The following is a 23,315-nucleotide window of genomic DNA, read 5'->3' as shown; positions in this document are numbered from 1 at the left end:
GGTGGTGGTGATAAGTCCCGTTGGTGGTATTTTGACTATATGTTAGGTTAGGTTTATTTTATAAAAAAGTTCTGTGAAGCTCCTATCCTGGGAAATTATATCAAATGTTGTTATACCGATCATTATAGACCCGGTAGAAAGAGATGGGGAATGCGATCGCGAACGTCAACGCGTTAGACAATACGGCCTCAGCCTTTTCACTGGCAGGGACCAGATTATTTCATAATTTAGTAATTAGGTCCTGGCGCTTCGCCGGCCGCTGCGGTAACGCGCTCGCTTCGCTTACATGTCTCGCGTGTTGTATAGGTAGTGCCACCAGAGTTGTAGTCACGCACACAAGAACAGGAAAGGAATGACAACAGGATTTTGACATTTACTCGTTCATTTCATTCATTCTCCATTTGTGCAATCAGTTATTTTTGTAGCTGTGTGTGTAATCGTTCATTTCAACTCTCATGGCGCTACTAATAGTCGCAATTGTACTCTTTAACGCTCCTCGCTTCGCTCGCCGTCGTACCTAATTTTACGGAGCCTAAATTGCCAGTAAAGAGACCAATTACATAAACGAATTCTCTTTGAAATAGGAAATATTTGGCCCCTTCCAATGCTGGTTTGGTTCTTAATCTATAAATATAGTTATTTATTGAATATGTACGAAGAACAAGTTGTTACGGCAATTATAACAGACAGAGATATAGGGGCACCAGTTGCTTCTCTACGTTATCATAATTTTTACTAACAATTTTGTAATTACGTTCTTAAATCCGAAAAGATCTAGGGCTGCAAACCCACCAACCCCTGCTAAAAAACCATATGACAAACCTCTAGGCTACAATGGCTTATTCCTGGATATTGAAGTGAGTTTTTATAAATATTTATTCTTGTTCGTTTCAGAGTGGAAATTTGCAACTTGAATCCCGATTCCCTGGACCCGGAGGAGTGCCCCGAAGGATGCACCAAGAAATGGGAGATGTCCGTCTTCGAGGGGGAGTGGGTGCGAGGTGAATACTTTTTAACCGACTTGAAAAAAAGAGGAGTTTCTCAATTCGACTGGATGTTTTTTTTTATGTTGTTAGCTCGAAAAACAGATAACCGTTGGGGGAGAAAAGTCCTCGGCGAACCGGAAGACGAAGCATTGGCAGGCCTCCCACTAGGTGGACTAAAGACATTGTGAGAGTTGCAGCCAACCAGTGCGTTCAAGTGCCGAGTTGTCGTTCATTGTGGCGTTCTAAGGCCTTTGTTCAGCGGTGGACGTCTTGGGGTCATTCAAGTATTACGTAAGCACGGAAGGAGGGTGAGGGGGGGTCTTTGCTTTGCTTATTTTTGATGACATGGGGGCTGGGGGTACTAGATGGTGCTTACGTCAGCAATATTTAGGGAGGGGTAGGGTTTTTCTGACTTTCGCTGACAAGGGAGGGGGTTAAAAATTACTGAATGTGCTTACGTAATACTTGAATGACCCCCTTCCGGCTGATGACGTTGATGATGATGACTATACATTTTCCCAGGAGTGACGGCGGGCGGCTGCCGTAACTACTTAGAGTCGTTCTGGCGGAACCCGCAGTACACCGTCACGCTCAAAGACGTGGACGAAGACGATGACGAAAACAAATGTACCGTGAGTATAGCTTATATATTATGTAGCCTGTGAAACTTATAAACCTTATTTTTTGTACTTCATTATCTCTGCCTAAATATATAGGATAGGGATCGGTGCAGTACTACGTAACGCAATATTTTCTTCTAAAACGTTACGATGCGTTATAGGGGCGGCAGGCGAGGTTCAAACAAAGAGTTACGTCACAGTTTTTTTGTAACAAGTACATACTATAATGTCCTCAAAAGTGGGAAATTCGCTGTTGTTCTTGGCCTATAAATGCTCGCAAACTGACTTACCAGTGTGACTGATAAATACCAACTTTATTTAGATAAATGCTAGTGAAAAGCTAAAAAAAATTGATATGGTTATTTGGGTGTTGCGTAACGTTTAGGAAGAGGGAGGGGGGTGCAGAAAAATGTTGCGGCGTGTTACGTGGGGGGGGAAGGGTCAAAAAACTTCAAAAATTGCGTTACGTTTTACTTGAACGCCCCCCATATGAAAATGTCACTCGTTAATCGAAATAATTAATAGACACTTCGGGTGCCGTCGTATTTCCGTTTGAGATCCGGCTTTTCCCGATAGAAAGTTATTCACTATGGTACTATTCAATGGAAAAAATCAATTGTGTAAACAAATGTTGATGACTGACATTGACACTTGACTGACGACTGGCTGACTGACTGACTGACGTTGGCTCTAGTGATGTGAAAGCTCTTTAAGATACTTCAATCAGCAGTAAATAATTATTTTGAATTTACTCATATTTCATTCTTTAATGTAATCCCTAAGTTTAATTTTTAAAAATGGCGAATCACGTATTCTTATTATATTCTCTTAGTCCTGTTCAAGAGTCATTCACAATGTTTCCATGTCCTAATAACTTAAAATGTTTAATAGCATTTTCAAGAAGTTTTAGAATTATATCTTCAAATATATATACCTAATGTTTCTTCCATACAAACTTATACTTCATGTTCAAACTTACACTCCCTTTATACCCCTTTAAGGATAGAATTTTTAAAATGGTGAAACATGTATATCCACTTATATTTTTTGACGTATATTTCCCCAAGGTTTATGATGGAGTATTTTAGAATTGAAAGGGTCAGTTAAAATATGGATTAATTTAGATTTTTTGCTGCTTAAGTAGTGTAGTAGAAAAAGGCAACCTGAGATATGTGTGCATAGGAGAAATTTGTATCTTGACTCCTGTCCAACGGTGGTGTAGGGGTTATAGTACGCAGTACGGATTGCTGAGGACCTAGGTTCGATTCCCAGCGCTGGTCTCTTTTTCTGGTTTTTCTGTGCATCCATGTCTCAGTTTGTATTTTCGATATAATTAGAAGAGGCATTTTTAAATTTACATAAGACAGGGAAATGAGAGTAGACACAGGGAAGTGATTCAAAATGATTTTTGTCCAACAATGGACTCCACAGTAAATATGATACTAGTAAATAGAAATCTACATAATTTCTACTAAATACTATTTTATCGTCCAACTAGTGTTTACCCGCGGCTTCGCACACGTAAATCATTAGGTCCAGCAGCTGAAATACCGGGATTTTTAAAAGTTGCCGTGAAATTCCCGAAAATTAAATCGTTGTTTCATTGACATTACATTAAAAACAATCATGGTCAAATTTCATGACTATAAGCCCAGCGGTTATTAGTTCGAAATTTTATCCCTATCTCGTGGGAATATCGAAATAAAAAAGTAGGCTATTTTTTATTCAGATTTCAAACTATCTACATACCAATTTTCATGACTCTAAGCTGAGCGGTTTTATTTCAAGATTTTATCCCTATCCCATGGAATATCGGGATAAAAAGTATCCTATGTTGTAATCCAGGTTATCTAACTTTTCGCCAAATTTCATCCAAATCCGTCCAGCCGTTTCAGCGTGAAGAAGTAACAAACATATTCACTCACTCACTCACAAACTTTCACATTATAATATTAGTAGGATTAGTAGATATATAGGAAGTAGGATAGTAGGATAGGATTAGAAACCTTTATAAACCTTCATTAAATAGTGTAACTTAACACAAATAATTAATATCTACGAATAAATTAATTTGCAGAGCCAGCCATAATTATCGGTAGGTAAGGTTGGTTCAGTCAAATAATTAATTTTGTTGGTACAACACTAAATTTCCAGAGACTAGACCGACCATAGACCAACTTCGGTGAGGAAAAAATTATCATGTCAATTTGACAAATATAACGGATTTTCGTCTTCCAATAATTCAATAAAATAAACATATTTACACGATTATTTAATGATAAAATTATTGTTAAAAACAGTGGTGAGCTCATTGAGATGTGAGTATGATCGGGATTGGCGTTCAAATGTAAGTAACTATGGAGTAATCGTGAAAAATTGCTTTGTTTACACGATTGATTTTTTCCATTGAATAGTATTATATATCTGTATGGTCACGTTACTGAAGTGTCAAAATACCGTGTTGTGTGAGTGCACCTCGCAATGTTCTTAACCAAATCCCATTAATTCCAGATAATCGTAGCTCTCATGCAGAAGAACCGCCGCTCGCAGCGGCACCAGGGGCTCGAGTGTCTCACCATAGGCTTCGCGATCTACCGGCTGCCGGACTACGGACACGTGCCCAAACCACTGGACGTCAACTTCTTCAAATACAACGCTAGTGTGGGACGCTCGCAGGCATTCATTAATCTGCGGGAAGTCAGCGCCAGGTCAGTGTGAACCATTTGTCAGTCACAGTTGCCAGGGCTTTATCTCGTCGTAGTCGTCAGTGTGTTGACTTAGCTATCAGTGTGTTGAAACAGTTGTCAGTGTGTTGACTCAGTTATCAGTAAGTCTCCACGCCTTTAGTGTCTCAACGTTTTCACGATCTACCATTTGTTTGGATTATAGGCACGACAACAAATCCATACGTATTATTGGACTTAACTCATCAAATGAAACGTGAGTGGGATGCTCTCAGGCAATTATTAACTTGAGAGAAGTCAATGCCAGGGTATTAACAGTATTGACCTAGCTGTCAGTGTGTTGACGCAGTTGTCAGTGTGTTGATCTAGCTAACAGTGTATTAGTTGATCAAAATGTCAGTGTGTTAACCTGGCCATCAGATTGGTGTACTAGCCGTCAGCGTCATTGTATGTAAGCAGCTAAAGTAACGAACTCTAGACGGATAAATGTGATGCCGTCTCTGTTTGTTTTGTTCGAATAGACGAAGACGGCATCACATTGATCCGTCAGTAAAAATTAATCAATGGGTGGTGAAACAGCCGCAGCAGCATCTTGGAATGACTAAAATAATGTTATCGGCCTATGCCCACTATTGCCCACTGCAAAAAAGGTGAAAATACTTGATGAAACCGATATTCTCTGATAACAGTAAAGTGATGATAGGTTTGACCATATTGTTTATGCCAAGAAAGCTAACCCATTTTCGAAGTACATACCTATGTTTTATAAATAACTACATGAATAAAGTTTGTGTTTCATTGTTCCAGATTCAAGCTACCGCCTGGCAGTTACGTCATAGTGCCCTCGACTTTCGAGCCCAACGAAGAGGGAGAGTTCTTAGTCCGTGTGTTCTCTGAGAAGTGCAACAACATGGCGTGAGTATTGATTTACACCTATAGTTGTCTCCTTTCAAATGTCATACTTTGATTTGGTAACCAGTTGCAATGGAGGCTAAAGTTATCCAAATTCACAACTAGGTTTTGCGTAAGAAAATCGTTTCTTTAATTAACAAATACATCTGGTTGCGAAGTTAGAAAGAAGAATACCTACGATCGTAGTAAACGATCAAAGTTATGAAACTTGTTGGTAATAAACTATTCCTTCATCGCAACTGGTTATGTATCTTGTGATAATAGTGCGAATGGTATCTATATCTTTTGTTATTCAAGTCTGTTTGTCATTCCATATTTTGATCGATTTTTTTTAGTTATTACATAGCAAAACCGATTCATTAATTCGATTTCCTTTGTTTGTTGCAGTGAAAACGATGAAGACGTTGGAATGGGAGACGTTGACGACAGAGTAAGTCCTTCAAGTAATTAAATGATCTGTGAACGTGTTCGTGAAATGAATGGCATAAATTGCTGTTCACAACGACATAAAGCATAGATCAGTCAGCTTGTCCAATTTAATTAACAATATAAATGTAACAATATAAATGTGTAACGATGACAACATATGTGCGGCTGGGTGCTGGGCCCAATTTGCAAGAACTCCGATCTATGCTTGTAACATCCCGGGGAATATTCGAGCGTTCTGACCGCGCGGTCAAATGTCATTAGCCACCCACGTTTATTAGCACAATGGAAGACAAGTCATTAAGAATTTTAATCACGCTAAATTCAGCATCGGTGTTTCATAAAAATTTTCATCAAAAAAACAACCCTGGGTATTACCTCTTTTAATAACACCTGCGCAGACACTAATGACAAAACAAACGCTGCAAAAGCGCTGAATATTCGCCCGGGTGTCCTAAAAGGCGGGCGCCTACTTTAAAGGGGGTCTGATGTGTGAGAGTGGACAGCAGCACTCCCTATTTCTAACTACGAACTCCGAACTCGAGAAAGTCGTCATGAAGGTTCACTTCTGATACTCAACTGATGACCACAACCACTGTCAATAGTGTAACTACTTGGAAGAAGAATAAATTTAATTTCAACTATGATAAACCAAAATCGCATTACAGTATTTATTAAGTAACTTTTCAGGTTACATTATTCTGTCTCGCAACTTAGAAGACATCAGTGATACACTTTGTTAGAAAAATGTTTGCAATGTACACTATTAGCATGCTTAGGAGATGAGCCATGAAGGAATTGCCTAAAAACTGTCGCAACTAATAACTTCAGTGGATTCAGGAGACGTTACCATGGCAACAATCTACACTAAAAATTTGATTGACCCACTTAACACAAAAATAATATGGTTTCGTTCAGGTGAAGGAGATAGCTCCGAACCCAGAGCCCACGGATCCGATCCGCGACTTCTTCAACCGCCTCGCCGGCGCCGATGGAGAGGTGGACTGGCAAGAGTTGAAGGAAATCTTGGACTACGCCATGAGGGAAGGTACGTTAAGTTATCAATGTTTTTATACTTTAAAAAAAATTCTTAATAAATTAATGTACTTTTATTTAGGATGAAAAGCAGGGCTATGACATTTAGTAGCGCCCTGCCGTTCTAAAATACATGGACTCGATAATTGTTTTTTTGGAATAGTTCTGATGTTCAAAGTTTATATAGCGTTAGGTTTCTATCATCTATTCTGTGCTTATAACAGAACCAACACTAGAAATTGTGGAATTGCCACAATTGAAACATATCATAGAGTCATAATAATAGGCATCATTTGTTTTTCATTCACACTTTCTAGTTTTACTTTCGATTTACTTAAGTAATTGTACAATCCTCACCTAAAAAATACGTGATAAGATACTAAAAAATATTTTCTCTGATAAACAACTAGTTGTCAAACAAGTTTAGTAACCTGAGAACAGATTTGCAAAAGTTTGGATTTTGTCCTCAATAACTCAAACCCATTGACGTTGAAATATGATTAAATCGAACACCTGCCAATTATTGTTTTAACAAAAATAACACACAACTACGACGGTGTGATTCTAATAAAGATGCTGATATATTGTGTTCATTAAACATTACTAAATCATACTTTGTTACGTTCAGTTTTAAATTGCATTTATGAATTAATATTTAAATAATATTAATTATTGGTACATTCTGAAACCTTAATTGTTATTGGATACTTCAGTTACGAAAAAAGAGTAATCATCTTTTTTTAGAATAATCTACTTTTTTGCTGCTAAATTTAGCACTCAATATCGCTTTCATGAATATCATAATTTTTAATAATACAACAGTGTTTATTTTGATTAATTGAATTAATGGTATATTTAAAATGCCCATTTTCGAGCTTTCGTTGTTTTAATATATACGCTTCTGTGTCGAGTTAAACGCAGCTTACTTGTTCTGTTGCACGCCGTGGTAAATATATGTAAGTATTATATTTAAGGAAATATAACATAATTATATTAGTAGTGACCAACGAATGGGCGTTTTGCGGAACGATTAATATCCTGATGTTTTTGTTTAATGCGCGAATCAGCCATCTCGTTGTATCACTATGAGACGGTAGTGGAATGAGATGGCATTGCGGTTTTAGTGAAAAAATCCACCTCTTCTTCGCGTGGACAAACCCTGGGCATGGAGGTTAAAGCTATTTTATTTATTTATTGCTTAAATAATAAACCTTTAATAGGTACATTTTTTTATTGCGACGCCTGTTCATTGGTCTAGTTCTTTTGTAGCACCTTCAGAATTAATCTGTCTTATTTCAAAATAATCTCATTTTAAACCTAAACCTGAAGTGATTATTTTAGTTCAAAGTTTACTATTAAAATGAGAATATATCAAATTGAGCCAGTTCAATTCTGAAGCTGCATGCTAACTTAGTTAAAATTATTTGAAATCCGCAAGTATCTGTTTATAAATTAGGTTCTTGTAATTCTAACTAGAAAATTTAAATATGGTTACTGTATTTAATTAATTTTATGCACTTTCTGTAACGGCGTATTATTATTTTTATACTAAAAACGACTAGAATGAGAACGTCACAACCACACGATTTTTTTTTATTTATGTTCCGTGTTGATTTGCTTTAAATAATAGCATGTTAAAATTAAATTAATAACAACACAAGTTAACATCTCCATAAATGAATAGGAATGCTTCTTACTTATCCGTATCTCCACCTACTTATTACAAAAACAGGTATACGTTGATCCTCACACGTATGTGGAATTATTCGTCATGGGTACAATTTAAGATGAGTTGAGACCTGCACGTCCGTGTTACACAGTATAAACCAATATGTCACCTACAAACGACGCACGAAATTGGTTCGTACCAGTACCTAAACTTAGCCAGCTCTTACCCGTGAAAAGCAAAGTCAGGAGCTGTCAACAATCAACAGAGTTGGCGATGCGGCAAGGCGCGGCGTACGACGGCGGCGGAGGGGCGGGGGTGGCGGGGGCTCCCGGGGCGGCGGGCGCGGCCCCCGCCGAACAGAACTGTCTCGAGCAACTGCTGTGCGCGCTCTGCACTCCCATCTGCAAGGAGGTCGGCGTTGACTTGCAACAGATGCAGGCGCAGAACCAGGAACAAGTGCATCTGACACAGCCCCACGCCAACGGACAAGGTATAACCATATCTGACGCCCGCTTCATACGATACTGGAGAATCGCATGGTTTGCCCGTCGCGACACCATGGAAAGTAAGACTACCGGAAAAATTCCTGGCATAATGCGGAATTCTATCTTAACCCACTAGGCTAAGGAAGTCGGGTTTTTGATTTTGTTATGTGTAGTTGATTACCAGTTAAAGCAGCGAAGATAGAAAACGCCAAAATGATACTTGTGAGAGTATTTAGAAGGCTCATTTGAAGGTGTTTGCTTTCTATTTCGAACAATTTTTTTTATGTAAACGTGAAAATCGATAAAGATTTGATTTGTTTCATCACATTAGGTAGCGGAGAAAATTTGCTCTCAAAGTGCAATATCTACTGTTTTTTTATTTCTTAGAATTCAACCCATGAAAATTATAATAGTAATTAATTGGCATTTATAATTATACTAATTTTAATAGTTTATTTTACAGGAATCCTGTTGTGTTGCTGCATGCTATACCACACCGCGACATAGTTTTATAGAAATGGAGGCACACAGTCGTTTTAAAATGTCTGTTTTTATTTATATTTCTATGTACATATAATTTTGTGTTCTATTTTACTTTGCAGGTTTATCAATCACGGATTTTTATTTTATTTATGTTCCCCCTGTACAAAAATACTACGTTATCCCTACATAGTATAATTTGAAATAATGCTTTATACACTGTGACAGTGACATTCAGAGTTCTTTGTCTACCAACTTATGGAAATAAGGCATTATTTTCATATCTGCTTAATGTTGCAACTAACACAACAGAAATGTAGACATTTTCAATTAAATTGGAAACGTCTGCATTCACTCGCTTCACTAGCATAGACTATTTCGGAATACGATACAAAAATGGGCATTTTAAAATATTTCTTATGATTAGATTATCATCACCTCCATTTCCATAAAAAATTGTTTTAAATATTTAAATTTTGAAAATGTGAGATTTCTTTTCTATCTTACATTTTCCTTAGCGAATTTAAATCACATTGAAAATGGATCAAGCATCTACGATCCATTTTTTTTGTTTTAAATTCGCTGCAATAATTTTAAACCATTGTTAGTTGCAGTCCCTGGTCAGAAAGTTCCGTTCAAAGCATTGTCACTGCATATCACAGCCGTTCTGGCGCAAATAAATAATATTCCTCCTTGATAACCAGTTACAAAAATTGGTCATGTACAAGCAACAAGGTTAAAAGTCTTTGTACTGTTTGTTTCTATCCAGGGATTGCAGTTTAACCGTGTTTTTTTAATAGGCCGCAAAATGTATCACTCTAAACTCTAAGGTATGTTCGTAACTGTGCGTATGTTTTCAGAATTGAAAGGACAAGGGTTCTCAAAGGACGTATGCAGAAGTATGATAGCCATGCTAGACAAGGACAACTCGGGCGGACTCGGTTTTGAGGAGTTCAAGTCGCTCTGGATCGACCTACGTAATTGGAGAGTAAGTGAAATCCATTGTATTACGTCCTTTTAAAATAATTATAGCCGCTGCTTCTTCTGAGCAGGAAGTTTCTTTCACTAATTTCGCTGGGTGAGTGCAAGAGTGGCACAAGTCAAAATATAAAAACTTGTTCCTTAGTAGTTATTTTAATATTTTTACTTGTGCCACTGTTGCACTCACCCAGCGATTTATACTGTTTCAGGTTATTTTGTTATTTTTTATTTAAAAGACAACGGAAGAAGTTAAGAAACAGAACTCCAAAAAGATAAAAACTATTAAAATGTGGCACATGCGAGTACTAGCTTTTGCCCGCGAAGAATTCATTTGTCGTAGAAGTAAGCAATTTCCCGGGATAAAAAGTATCCTACGTATTATTCCAGATTACAAATTCAAATTCAAAACTAACTCTTCTGCGAGCCCTATGTCCTTAATGAGGGATACACATTTCATCATAAACAGAGTGTCAGATTTCATCAAATGAATTCAGACGTTTCATAAATCTTCACACACAATATTCCCCATTTACAATATTAGTGATTAGTAAGATAACATATGATTTATCGACAGGCCGTCTTCCGTCTATACGACACGGAGGGCCGCGGCGCGATTCCCTCGTACCACCTGCGCGACGCCATCCACTCCGCCGGCTACACCGTCAACGCTCACACGCTCAACGTACTTGCACACAGGTGAGACAATTGCAATACTGACTATAGGGTAAAATAAAAGCAACGCCAAGAATTCCAATATTGTTCTGAGACGGCGAACTGACTGGCCTAGCCTGATTAAAGCCGCTGGAGGTCTATGCCCAACAGTGGACGTCCTACGGCTGATATGATGATGATAATGAAGATATCGGCCAACTGGGCAGGAGTACTGTGATACATCACATTGTTTACGGCGTCAGCAATGTTTCGAAATCTCCTGTACAAGCAGAATTTATAAACTGATAATAAAAATATTTTGTACATCATTTTTGTTGTACAAGTCAAGTAGAACTCATTAAACTCGTCAACAAGCTAGTAGAGGCTTTTGAAAATATCTGCAATGGGAATCAAGTACCACGTTTCCTAAAATAAATTTAAAACATTAATTATGTAACTTTAAATGATAGTTGTGAAAGTTGCCAAAACGGAAAGATCATTATTTTTTTTAACCAGTTGCCAAACTGTGAAAGATATCTTCGCACTTAACTTGTTTTAAAAGGCATTTACTTTTAAAGAGACTAAGGGGCTGTTTCAACACCCCCATTAATTAATTTTAACTGACGGATATATATGATGCCGTCTCCGTCCATTCGAACAAAACAACAGAGACGGCATCACATTTATCCATCAGATAAATTTAATCAATGGATGGTTAAACAGAGGGTTAATGTTAAAGTGTGTCAATTGTAAACAGATACGGCGGCAGCGATGGTTACATACAATTCGACGATTTCATAATGTGTTCCGTGCGACTCAAGACCATGATCGGTAAGCTTTAAAATAGGTCATATTTTGTAAATTTCTGTAATGTAAAACATTGCAAAAATATGTATCTACATATTCGAACCAATATCTATATGTCACCGCGGTTTTATTACATTTATGTCCGATTTCAAATGTAACTAAGAGGTTGGTTGATGCAAGGAAACCAAACTGGAAACAGCATTTTTGATTTAAAATGAAGAGATCCTTCTCCTATGATACACACTCCGTGGGCAAGTGTTGTCAAGATCCGATAATGAGTAGAAATCACTCAAATATAATCAATTTTTTAACCCGATATTTAGTACTAAATTACTTTTTGTTTATTTATTCAACAATTGTACTTTGCAGAAGAGTGATTATTACTATTACTTTTAGTGCGTATTTTGTGTATACATACATATATATTTTGTAATTTAAAGTTAACATAAAATAATAATTTATAATAAACAAACAGCAAACAACGAACCGGTAGAGAACCTCGAACGCGAGTTGCAAGGGTACCCGTGAACACCTACGGATCCCGGATTATGAGGATATCACAAGTATATCATGCTACCTGTACGTCTTTATTCACACGATGATTGCTGCAAGGAAACGTAAACTCGTAATTGTGCAAAAATGGCGACCACAAATGTAAATTTTAAATTCCATGCCAGTTCGTGTCAGATTATGAATTGAGCGTTAAAATAGTTTGGGCTGGTTTGACTTTAATTTTCATTGTGTTGTTTTTATGCATAACGCCATTCATTCGTCTACTTTTGGTTCATGAAAAATCTTAACGTGAAATTTATGGTCAAATATATATTATTTTTATTAACTTCCTTGCAGCTTTTTGATTTATATAATGTTTGCAACAATGACTAATAGAGAATGAGCACTGCAATACAATATGTACAAACAACTAAAATTAAAACTCTTAAGTATAACTGTTTGCAAACACTATCTGTACACTTATTGGGCGACAACAGCAAAAAAATGTAGTTTATTTTTATAATTACTTTTTATTTTATTTTTTTGCTGTCTAGTCCTCACTAACACGCTTTTTAATTATCAAAAATACAGTTTTGAGCAAAAATAACTTTGTTTTTTTAAATTTTCAGAAACCTTTCAGGGAAGATCGTCTGGCGGCGACTATGCTACGTTCTCCCTCGACGATTGGCTGAATCGCACAGTTTATTCGTAGGAAAATATGCCTTAATTATAGGACTTAAGGGTCTAAATACAGCGGAGCCTTAGAGTTATACTCATCTGCATTTACTATGCTAAAGCGTAAAATAATCATTTAACAAGTTGAAATCAATATTTCGAAACAATTTTTTAATTGTCTTTGCCGAAATGCTTGGAATTGTATTGCCTTAAAATATTAATTTTCATAATTATGAAAATTATATAATTTAAGTACTTACCTAATTGACAATCCTATTTTTTATTTACTTTCAGATATATCGTTTTTTTTTTAATAATGCTTTAGTTTAGTAAATTCAAATAATTAGGTATCTACTCTTACAAATATATCCATTTTGTATTTACAGAAATTCTTCCAATACCTCAGATATAATAAATATATGTAATTGAAAATACGATTATTCTAAGCTTTAATTGATGATATCTAAGTCACAAATTTTGTAATCTTGATGTTAAACTTACTTTATACTTCTTTACTTCACTTTACTACAAAAAATCTAATTTGAATAAAAAAGATATCCATAAAATTACGAGTAAGATTTGAAAGGATATTATTGTAAATGTAATGTCGTATTTAAACGTGGCATCGTTTAGAATTGTCGTGATTTTGATACGCATGCGCTAAAATAACAAAAATCCGTTCAACTTTTTATAAGGAAATGTTTTTTTGCTCTTGCGAATTAAAATGCTGACAACTCTGAGGGTTTTCCAATTCCCGCATTTTAAATGCATTTCAGCAAAACTGCAAACAGCGTATTCTTTAATTTCGGTTTAAGATGTATTCAAAATTTCAATATTTTTTATAGTATTTAAAATACTAATGTCCTAAAACATAAGTGAGATAGATAACCATATGTATCCGTCGCTCTTGAAGAGATATAAAAAAAGTTTTGTAACTGTATAAGTAAACTAAATACTTAATAATTATTAAAATAGACAATCAGTATTTTTTTATCCACCGAGATCCATTCCAGAGAATTAGGTGTATTTTTCAATTGTTCATCGTCAAACAATGCTGTGCGATCAGCCATATTTTTCATAATTTATTTTTGTTTTATATTTATAATTGTTGCACTCATATGACATTTTCAATGCATTTTACTGTTCGTACCTACGTTTTTTTATTTATGGTAATTTTTATTTTGAATGTAAAACTTCAGATCTGAATAAAGTATGTTTTTTATTCGCTACTTATTTTGTTTTATTTATTCATACTCGGCATTATACTAATCAAACAGTTCGTTCGTTTTCGTTCCGATTGTTTAAAAAAATGTCCCCATTTTTTCATACAAAATTTTAGAAGTCAGTTTTGTTACGCCCATACATGTATGAAAAAAACTTCGCAAAACTGTAATTTTTATTTGGGACATTTTTTCAAACTGAATCGATTGTGCTCTTGATTCTGAGTAGGAAAAGCCATATTTTTTCCAAAATTAAAAAAAAGGTGCACTATTTTTTTAAACGCCCAGGACCTAAAGTTGGTGTTCAGCGGTGACTGCTACATCCGCCGTCCCTGAGATAGCTACTAATAGCCTTTGGGACTATTCTTCCGTCTCCGAGTCCATATCCTCGTCATCCGGATACTCTTCAACGTCGTGCTCGGCATTATACAGGGCGGCCATCTCCCGATGCAGCTTGGGAGGCGTCTTATACAGCGGGATGTCTGATGCACGTATCACGAGCTTCGCTCCATCTGGGAAACGATTATGGGTGGAGGTCAGAAAAGATGAACAGTCGAGGGCATAAACGTCTATACGGCCATAGGGTCAAATATAGAAAGTGTCCCTAAAACCAACGCCAAAATTAAGAGGGGTGATAGAACAGCTTATAAGCTTTTAAATTAAGCTATTTTTCGGGATAAAAACTATCCTATGTCCTACCCCGGGACTCAAACTATGTGCATACCAAATTTCAGCCTATCTATGTCTAAATATCGGTAAATAAATGTTTAAAATCCTTGAATGTGCCAAACCTGGCAGCTGAAGTATGTTAAGAAAAAAATAAAATACGTTTATTCGGAACAGTGACTTGAAATAATTACATAAAAAAACAGAAAAAGAACCTTAGCATAATGTGGGACGAGTTTACATTTAGTTAATTAATTACCTAAACATTTACCCCCTTATTCATAAACGACAATCAAACCTATTTTAGTTAAAATGCGCTAAAATTCGTTTGTCCTTATCTGTCACTTCGACATTTGTATTTGTTAGAAAGGGACAAAGCATTTGTTAGTTAACATAGGCTTGTTAAGTTTTATGAATAAGTGGGTTAAAGTGTAGTTATAAATATTGTAGCTAACCTATGACGGTCCCGTCGTGCCGCATGATGTTGGAGTACTGGTCAGCGCTGACATTCATCTTGAGCAGATTGTACATGCGGTCGGAGCGCGTCAGCCTGACGGCGCGGAAGCGGCGCGCGAACGGCGCCGTGTGCTCCTTGCCGGGGATCGCCGGCTCGCCGTAGATCTGACAACACCATTGCTCTTCATTAACCCCCGACGGAAAAAGAGGTATGTGTGTCTGTGGCACGGCACCGTAGTTCTTAAACGGGTGGACCGATTTGAATGCGGTTTTTTTATTTAAAAGCAAGTTTTCTAGCGATGGTTCTTAGACATGTTTCATCAAAATGGGTTCAGCCGTGTTTGAAATATTGAACTTTGTAGTGACAAAGTCGGGGGCTTTCCAACTTTTTGTTGTACGTGTTAAGAAATTCTCAAAAACATCTTAGTCAAAGCCAATAGCTAAGCTAGCATTACTGAATGAGGATTATTTGACAAACAAAATATCGTGATGGTGCTGATAAACTTAATCATTCACATGTAATGAGCATTCTATATAACGAATGTCAAGGTGGGTCTACGCCATGTTCCGGCGTCAAGTGTGGACACGTCCACGAGCGCACTAAATCTTTGTGTTCGTAACTTTCGTTCGGTTGTAAGTCGGTCCACAACGAAAGCGTCAAAATAATAATAAAAATCGGTATTTACTCTAAAAGTAAAAGCTCTTGATTAAAATAAATTTCATTACATTAATCCCTTTTGCATGAAACAGGGAATCATGGTCATTAGTTATATTTACCTTTTAGTGAATTTAAGACTAGTTCTTACTAATATACAGTGATTTTTTTAATAAATTATTTATTTATTTACTCACCCGCATCCGATAGAACGGCGACTTTTCGGGACTCAAATGTTTCTGTATCACCTGTCTGATGATCTACAACAGAATAGGGATGATGATGATATCACCAATCAACTGAATTACTGTCCAAACCCATTTTCCCATAGATTTTGTATGCGTAACTCAATTGACTATTTATTCAAATTCATTTATTTCAACATAGGTTAATACAATTAGGTGATAAATAAACAAAAGAATAAAGTATGTGTCTGTCGGCGCACGAAATTTAGAGAATAGGTAGGCAAGGCACAACGGCAGGTTATTTGTCTTAGAACAGGTAAAAATCTAATTCTTCATAGCTACCCAACGAGGAAACACTGCAGAAAAACAAATCAAATGTCAACCGTCCCATTTTTTTTATGTCCCCAAATGAAGCTTTAGAGCGTTATCTAACACACTGGCGATTTATGGGAGAATTGAAAGTGAAGCGAGAGCACAACGTTTTCGTCGCGAATATACAATAATAAATAATGATAATAAATATAATAAATATCACGTGACAATTCACACCAATAAATAAATATAATTATATAGATAGATAAATACTTAAATACATATTAAAGACCCGAGAACAAACATACGTATTTTTCATACAAATATCTGCCCCGACACGGGAATCGAACCCGGGACCTCAAGCTTCGTAGTCAGGTTCTCTAACCACTAGGCCATAGGTATTATATATTGCGTCTTGAATGTTATACGCAACTAACTCGCTGCGCGTTCGTGATAATCTCGCTGCGCGCTCGCTTCGCTTTCAAAGTCGGCCACAAACCGCCAGTGCCATATCATAACCCTCTCATTACCGAGGGCAGATGTTGCGCCAAGTTCTGCAGCTCTTTCCGCACTCTCCTCCGCGCCGCGTCCTCCTGCGAATCGCCTCCTTCCTTCACATCCAGGTTCCTGATGTGGTCCAGCACCTTCACGAAAAGAACCACAGATTAGTACTTTAAAGTAGACACTGCAAACTACAATAAGGGGCTGTTTCACCATCCATTGATTAGCGTTAACCGACGGCTAAATGTGATGCCGTCTCCGTCTATTCGAACAAAACAAATAGAGACGGCATCACACCTAACCGCCAGTTAACACTAGTCAATGGATGGTGAAACAGCCACTAAATAAAATAAAAACAAAGCTCTGTATCTCATTTCATTAGCTAGATAACAATTTCACATATTTTTCATTATTATATAAAGCAATTTAAATTTACAACCATACTAATATTATAAATGCGAAAGTATGTGTGTTTGTGTGTCTGTCCGTCTTTCACGTTTATGGGCCAGAGAGTGACATAGGCTACTATTAAAACCGTTGATAAACATTTGTTCGTTTTTAAAGAATATAAAAGTCATATAATCTATCACGAATAATTATTGAAGTAGACACATTAACTTATATATTAAGAACAGTTCTATCAGACCACATTTTTTATTTTCATTCAATTCGTATGGAATAATCGAGAAAAACTAACAAAAAGGAAAAGTTGACAGCTCAGTCAGCTTAAATCGGGTTTAGCTTGACATGTCATGTCATGTCATATCGAGCGGTGGCGCGCAGTGCGCGTGTTGCGGCAGCCGCCGAGTCGCGTTGTTCCTAGGAAGAAGGGCTACGAAGTCAGTTATTCGTTACAATATCATTTAAATTGAGTGAGTCTCACGGTAGTTTCATGTTTAAAATTCATCAACATTCGTTCAGCTGTTCTAGCGTGAAGGAGTAACAAGCACATCCACGCACAAGCTGTCACACTTACATACAATATTGTAGGACAGGTGTATTATTAGTTGCATACCTTTTTGGTAATACTGAGTGAATACTTCGAGGTCGCTGACTGTATCCTGTCATACGGGATGTTGTCAATAGCTGCAACATAAAATAAACATTACCTCTATCATCATCATCATCATCCCAGCCTATATACGTCCCACTGCAGGGCACAGGCCTCCCCTCAGAATGAGAGGGCTTAGGCAGTAGTTCCCACGCGGGCCCAGTGCGGATTGGGACCTTCACACACACCATTGAATTGCTTCGCAGGTTTGTGCAGGTTTCCTCACGATGTTTTCCTTCACCGTAAAGCTCGTGGTAAATTTCAAATGTAATTCCGCACATGAATTTCGAAAAACTCAGAGGTGCGAGCCGGGGTTTGAACCCACGATCCTCTGCTTGAGAGGCCATAGGTCAAACCACTCTGCCACCACGGCTTCTATGCTAGGGATAAATTTAAAGGTCCCCGAACTTTTCGTCTTTTGGAGCCCTAGCCATGTTTTTCGGTTCTATGCTGACGCCTTCCTATCTAGTAGGTATCTATAATTTTTGCAAAATTAGCGACTTTAAACGTTTTTTTTTTCGTCTGTACGGTGAAGTCATTACAGTTTTCCTTGTTAATTAATGCGATTTCACTATGACGTTTACTGTGAAATGGTTCCGTGTGGCCCATGAATTAAAGTCCTTGACCGTACCTATAGACCCCTCACATCGCATCGCACTACCATAATTTTAGAAAACTTATGAAAATACAAAAATTGAGTGCAAATTAGGCGAAAAAATTCGACATCAATCCTGGAAGGAAACGCACATTTCTATTCCTCTTACTGTTAGTGCTGTGGAATAGAATACAGTTCGCGAGGCCAATAGGGCCTGGCCATTGTCCGTTTGAAATTTGCGTCGCGATCGTGATTGGTTGATGAGGCAATCGCAAGCAAGACTGAAACGAAAGAATTTCTTTGCTCACCCGTGACCTTATGATGGCTAAGCTTATGCAAGATATGCGTGTTCATGCAGTTCCTCCACCTCCACACTGTAAGAACACACACAAATCACACAAACCCATCTATCACCACCACCACACCACACTGACATGTTTCGAACTCAATCAGAGCTCATCTTCAGAGCAACACAACCATACACCATGCTACCAGATGTTAGACCACCACCACCACCAAGTACCAGGTGTTTGAGTCTAGCATTAATTTGGTAGCATGGTGTACGGTTGTGTTGCTCGGAAGATGAGCTCTGATTGAGTTCGAAACGCGTCAGTGTGGTGTGGTGGTGGTGATAGATAGGTTTATGTGATTTGTGTGTTTTTACAATGTGGAGGAGGTGGAACTGCATGAACACGCATATCTTGCATAAGCTTAGCTATTGTAAGGTCACGGGTGAGCAGAGAAATTCTTTCAGTTCATTGATATGGACCTCCGCAAAGTAACGCCTGATTCAATAAATTATTTAAGACTGAAACGCCAAACGGACCGCACGATACTAACGCCATCTAGCGATATTTCGCCTGTCAGAAAACCCTCACTGAATAATAGTGGATTGTATAACAAGAGCATAAAACGAGCCATTTTAGCCAAGACGTACATATACCGAGCCGGTATGGCGAGGGTGGATAGACAGGTCGAGGGGAAAATGGGTTTAATGCTCCAGTTTTACACTCTGCTTTTCACTAAGATTGCGAGGAAATGAAATAGCAACAGTGGAAACAATGATTCACTTTCTATGTACCTTTTATTTTTTATGCATTATTATAATAATTCCATTTTTTAATTTTACTGATTTATTATGATTGATTTGATTGATTTTTAGTTTTATATAAATTAAAAATTATTTAAAAAATATATAGTAACTTTTTTGTTTGTGGAGATTAGAAGATTTTATTTTAGCACTAGAGCATAAAAAGTCATTTTATGTCGTCTAGATAAAGCATAAACACGAACTATACGAGCATGAGAAGTGAAAAAATATTTTTACTGATTTTGAAGTTGATAGGCCATAGGTTGGACCACTGTGCTACCAGCCTACCACGGCTTTTTCTACCAGCAGTACTTACTGAAAGGCGACGTATTAACAACCATCAGGTCTTCCTCGGTGACGTGTGTCCTGGGGGCTCCCTTGGCGTCCTGAAGGCCGTGGAGCGTGGACAGTATCAGCTGGAAGTCCCCGAAGTGCGGGTGCAGGCGGCGGTACGCGCGGCTCAGCTTGAAGCAGCTCGACGCCGCGTCCGCGTTGCTCGACATTATCACTCGGAGACGCTCGAATAGTGTCTGGAGATTCAATTCAATGAGGGCTATCGCGCATGAATTCGCCGCTAGAGGCGCTAGTGTAGCGAGAGGTCTCCGAAATGTCAAACGTCACCGTTTTTGGGTCAGCTACGCGGGTTTATTTATAATTAAGAGTGATTTTGTGAATATTTTGCAATACCTGAAATTAATTGTGTGTTGTTTTCTGTGTTTTGAAAAAGTTTTGTCTTTCGGAAACCTTTTGTCCTCCCTTCTTTCCGAAACGGGACTATGCAACACTGTCGCATGTTCGATATTTTGATTTAAATGTAAATTTTGTTTTCACGCCCTTAATAACAAACTAACCAATATACTTCAGGCAGGACCTTTGTCTACAAGTCGTCCACTGCTGAACAAAGACCTCCCCCTTAGAACGCCACAACGAACGACAACTCGTCACTTGCATCCACCGATTGCCAACAACTCGCACGATGTCGCCAGTCCACCTGGTGGGAGGCCTGCCATTTGCCAACGCTTCGCCTGCCGGTTCGTGGTCGCCACTCGAGGACTTTTCTCCCCCAACGGTTATCTGTTCTCAAATCAATCTCGCCATTTGTCGAATGAATAATCCTATTTTTATACAGTACAGGGATCATTCATAAAATAAGTCACACATTTACGGGATATCTCAAAAACAGCCGAACCGATTTTAACGAAGCACAGCTAAGAACCACCGCAAGAAAACTCGCTTGTACTTAAAAAAACCGCATCGAAATTGGTCCATCCGTTTTAGAGCTACAATGCCACAGACATTGGCATCAAACTTATAGCACCCGTTATTTTGCATCGGGAGTTAAATGATTTTAAATAAAAAAAAACCCCATTCAAATCAGTCCACCCATTTAAGATTTATGGTGCCATAGACAGACACAGACACGCTTAGCTGTCAAAACTTATAACACCCCTCTTTTTGCGTCGGGGGTTAAAAAATCTTAAATCAAACATCCAAGCGTACTTAGGAACATCAGAAACAGGTGTATTCGGATGGTATGGACTTGTTGAATGGAGGTGTAAATGTCACTGAGCCTACTGCTTTCAGAAAAAGCAATTCTGATTCACAAGTTTAATAGACAGGCCTTTGCATCCAGAGACTTAGTTTCGGTATAAGGGAGAGTGTCTGAAGCTCTCCATAAAGCTGACATAATCACATTAGGTGTACTAAAGCCTCGTTAAGAGTGTTTATACCTGCTGAGCTGGCAATGTTGCATTTTTGTTAGTTTTTCTTGATTATTCACTATAACCATTAATAAACATTTGTTCGTTTTTAATGAATATAGAAGTCAATCGCGCATAATTATTGGAGTAGACACATTAACTTATATATTAAGAACAGTTCTATCAGATCAAATTTTTAATTTTTATTAAGTTTTTACCGTTTGGGGAGAAAAGTTCTCGAGTGGCGACCACAAACCGGAAGACGAGGAGTTGGCTCCTACCAGGTGGACTGCCGACATCAAAGTCAAAGTCAAAATATCTTTATTCAATTTAGGCCATAACAAGCACTTATGAATGTCAAAAAAAAAAACTACCACCAGTCATCGTGAGAGTTGCGGGAAACCGGTGGATGCAAGTGGCGAGTTGTCGTTCATGGTGGCGGTCTAAGGGGGAGGCCTTTGTTCAGCAGTGGACATCTTCCGGCTGATGATGATGATTAAATTTTTATGGAATAATCAAGAAAAACTAACAAAATGCAACATTGCCAGCTCAGCAAATATAAAATAAAATATTTAAAATAAAGTGTACTTGCCTGGGCGATGGTATAGAGCAGGCTGTGGCCCGGGGTCCTGCGGCTGAGGTTGAACAGGCCTGTGAACTTGTACTGCAGTTCCATCATCAGCTCGCTGTGGGTCACTATTAATACCTAGAAATTACCAGACCTACCTATTAATTGCCCTTACCCTGAGATTGACCCAATGCATGCCAAATGCATGATACGGGTTTGTGCACAGGAACAAAATAAATGCAAAATGGTCTGCTAGACTTCCTTCAGTAGCTAGAATAGCATGAATAGTGCCCAAGTAGACTAATGCCAGCAAACAAAAAGAGGTAGAAAGAAAAAAACCAGTCTGCTATCTGTTCTACTCAGGTCATGTACTCAACTTCCAAAATAATCAATTTCAATCAATAGATGCCATAAGCTATTAAGATTTTTTTTTGGAACCACCAAAACATACCTGGTGTGGGCTTTCCTCCCATGGAATCCTCAAACTTCTGGCTAGCTTCATGGGAATCTGCTTTGGCTTGGAAGCTAGGGGTATCTGCAAAAAAACACACAAATAATGCAGGACACTAGATTACAGGAGAAGAACGAATTAAATTTGCAATTTATCTATTAAACCTCTTTTTCAAACTAACATATGTACATAATTCCAATTTTACCTACTGATAAAAACTAAAATAAAAAATATAACCTTAAATTTCGAACAGTTCTTTGCCTTAGAAAAGATTATATTTATGTTCAAAAATAGTCTAGTTCATCTTCACAACTCTGTTAAAAGACCTGAGGCCATTGTAATTAGTGCACTCATATTTACAATTTCTTTCTGTCAAATGATAGAGGAAGAGAGTACAAAGAGATGGTGGATTAGTTAGCCTCTGGTCCTGGTGGATATATCTAAGTGTAAACCATTAATGTTAAGTTTTAAGCTCAATTATTTTACTTACATCTGGTACCTCATCGGGTATGAGCGCTCTTATTTTCAATTTTTGTATGCCGCTACTATTCAGCCTCTCAACAACTTGCAGTGGATCTAGCATCTCGGAAAGCCGTAAATAGCAAGTTTTTTGCATCTTTCCTGGTCCACTGACGAAGTTTAAAGCCTCGAACTTCCCAGCAATGACACGCGCAGACGACTTGACGACTTGCGTGAGGGACCACTAGAAAGTAAAAAGGAAATCAAAAGAACTCTCCGTAGAACTGCCTACTGCTTAAACTTTTTTTTACGATGATTTTCTACCTTACCTTTGTTGGAATACCTTCAACAGCAATTATAGACATGTTACCGCTGTGATATTAATATTTTCCTTGCGTATTCAGTCTAAAATTTAGAAATGTTACAGTAAGTAATTTAAAATCGAATCTCACAGTCAGTCCAGCATCGAATCGACCATCAACAAACAAATTATTTGACAGTAA

General features: G+C 37.7%; 2 protein-coding genes across 4 annotated transcripts in view; one reads left to right on the top strand and one right to left on the bottom strand.

Moving 5' to 3' along the window:
- The window catches only part of LOC141444349 (calpain-A-like), a 22,388-nt gene extending 8,256 nt beyond the window's left edge, over nt 1-14,132 (top strand). Inside the window, exons 9-20 of one of the 3 annotated variants that reach the window (XM_074109885.1) lie at nt 895-1,001; nt 1,509-1,618; nt 4,118-4,314; nt 5,098-5,205; nt 5,590-5,632; nt 6,547-6,676; nt 8,598-8,822; nt 10,158-10,285; nt 10,853-10,974; nt 11,687-11,760; nt 12,212-12,299; nt 12,858-12,948. In XM_074109885.1, the coding sequence (XP_073965986.1) occupies nt 895-1,001; nt 1,509-1,618; nt 4,118-4,314; nt 5,098-5,205; nt 5,590-5,632; nt 6,547-6,676; nt 8,598-8,822; nt 10,158-10,285; nt 10,853-10,974; nt 11,687-11,760; nt 12,212-12,264 (1,297 nt within the window). In that variant the 3' untranslated portion in view covers nt 12,265-12,299; nt 12,858-12,948. Of the gene's footprint in view, nt 1-894; nt 1,002-1,508; nt 1,619-4,117; nt 4,315-5,097; nt 5,206-5,589; nt 5,633-6,546; nt 6,677-8,597; nt 8,823-10,157; nt 10,286-10,852; nt 10,975-11,686; nt 11,761-12,211; nt 12,300-12,857 lie in introns of all 3 variants that reach the window. The other 2 variants (XM_074109884.1, XM_074109886.1) reach the window with 2 other exon arrangements.
- On the bottom strand, nt 14,106-23,315 carry LOC141444350 (uncharacterized). The gene is made up of 10 exons (XM_074109887.1): nt 23,142-23,315; nt 22,844-23,056; nt 22,354-22,437; nt 21,927-22,040; nt 19,951-20,164; nt 17,914-17,984; nt 16,928-17,041; nt 16,098-16,160; nt 15,245-15,410; nt 14,106-14,635 (listed from the first exon to the last, which is right to left on the bottom strand). Exons 1-10 carry the CDS (start codon nt 23,175-23,177, stop codon nt 14,484-14,486), a joined length of 1,227 nt encoding a protein of 408 aa, XP_073965988.1. The 5' UTR covers nt 23,178-23,315; the 3' UTR covers nt 14,106-14,483.

The sequence above is a fragment of the Choristoneura fumiferana genome, chromosome 29, assembly GCF_025370935.1.
Source record: "Choristoneura fumiferana chromosome 29, NRCan_CFum_1, whole genome shotgun sequence".
In the NCBI taxonomy this organism is placed as follows: Eukaryota; Metazoa; Arthropoda; class Insecta; order Lepidoptera; family Tortricidae; genus Choristoneura; species Choristoneura fumiferana.
This window is presented reverse-complemented; position numbering and strand designations above follow the sequence as displayed.

Bases quoted from the DNA above. Each gene is read 5' to 3' on its own strand.
- LOC141444350 (XM_074109887.1), bottom strand. From the start codon at position 23,177: ATGTCTATAATTGCTGTTGAAGGTATTCCAACAAAG. The intron at 20,165-21,926 runs GCAAGTACACTT...TTGAATCTCCAG, and splicing joins TGCTCTATACCATCGCCCAG to ACACTATTCGAGCGTCTCCG. The intron at 15,411-16,097 runs GTGAGTAAATAA...TGGTGTTGTCAG, and splicing joins CGCCGTTCTATCGGATGCGG to ATCTACGGCGAGCCGGCGAT.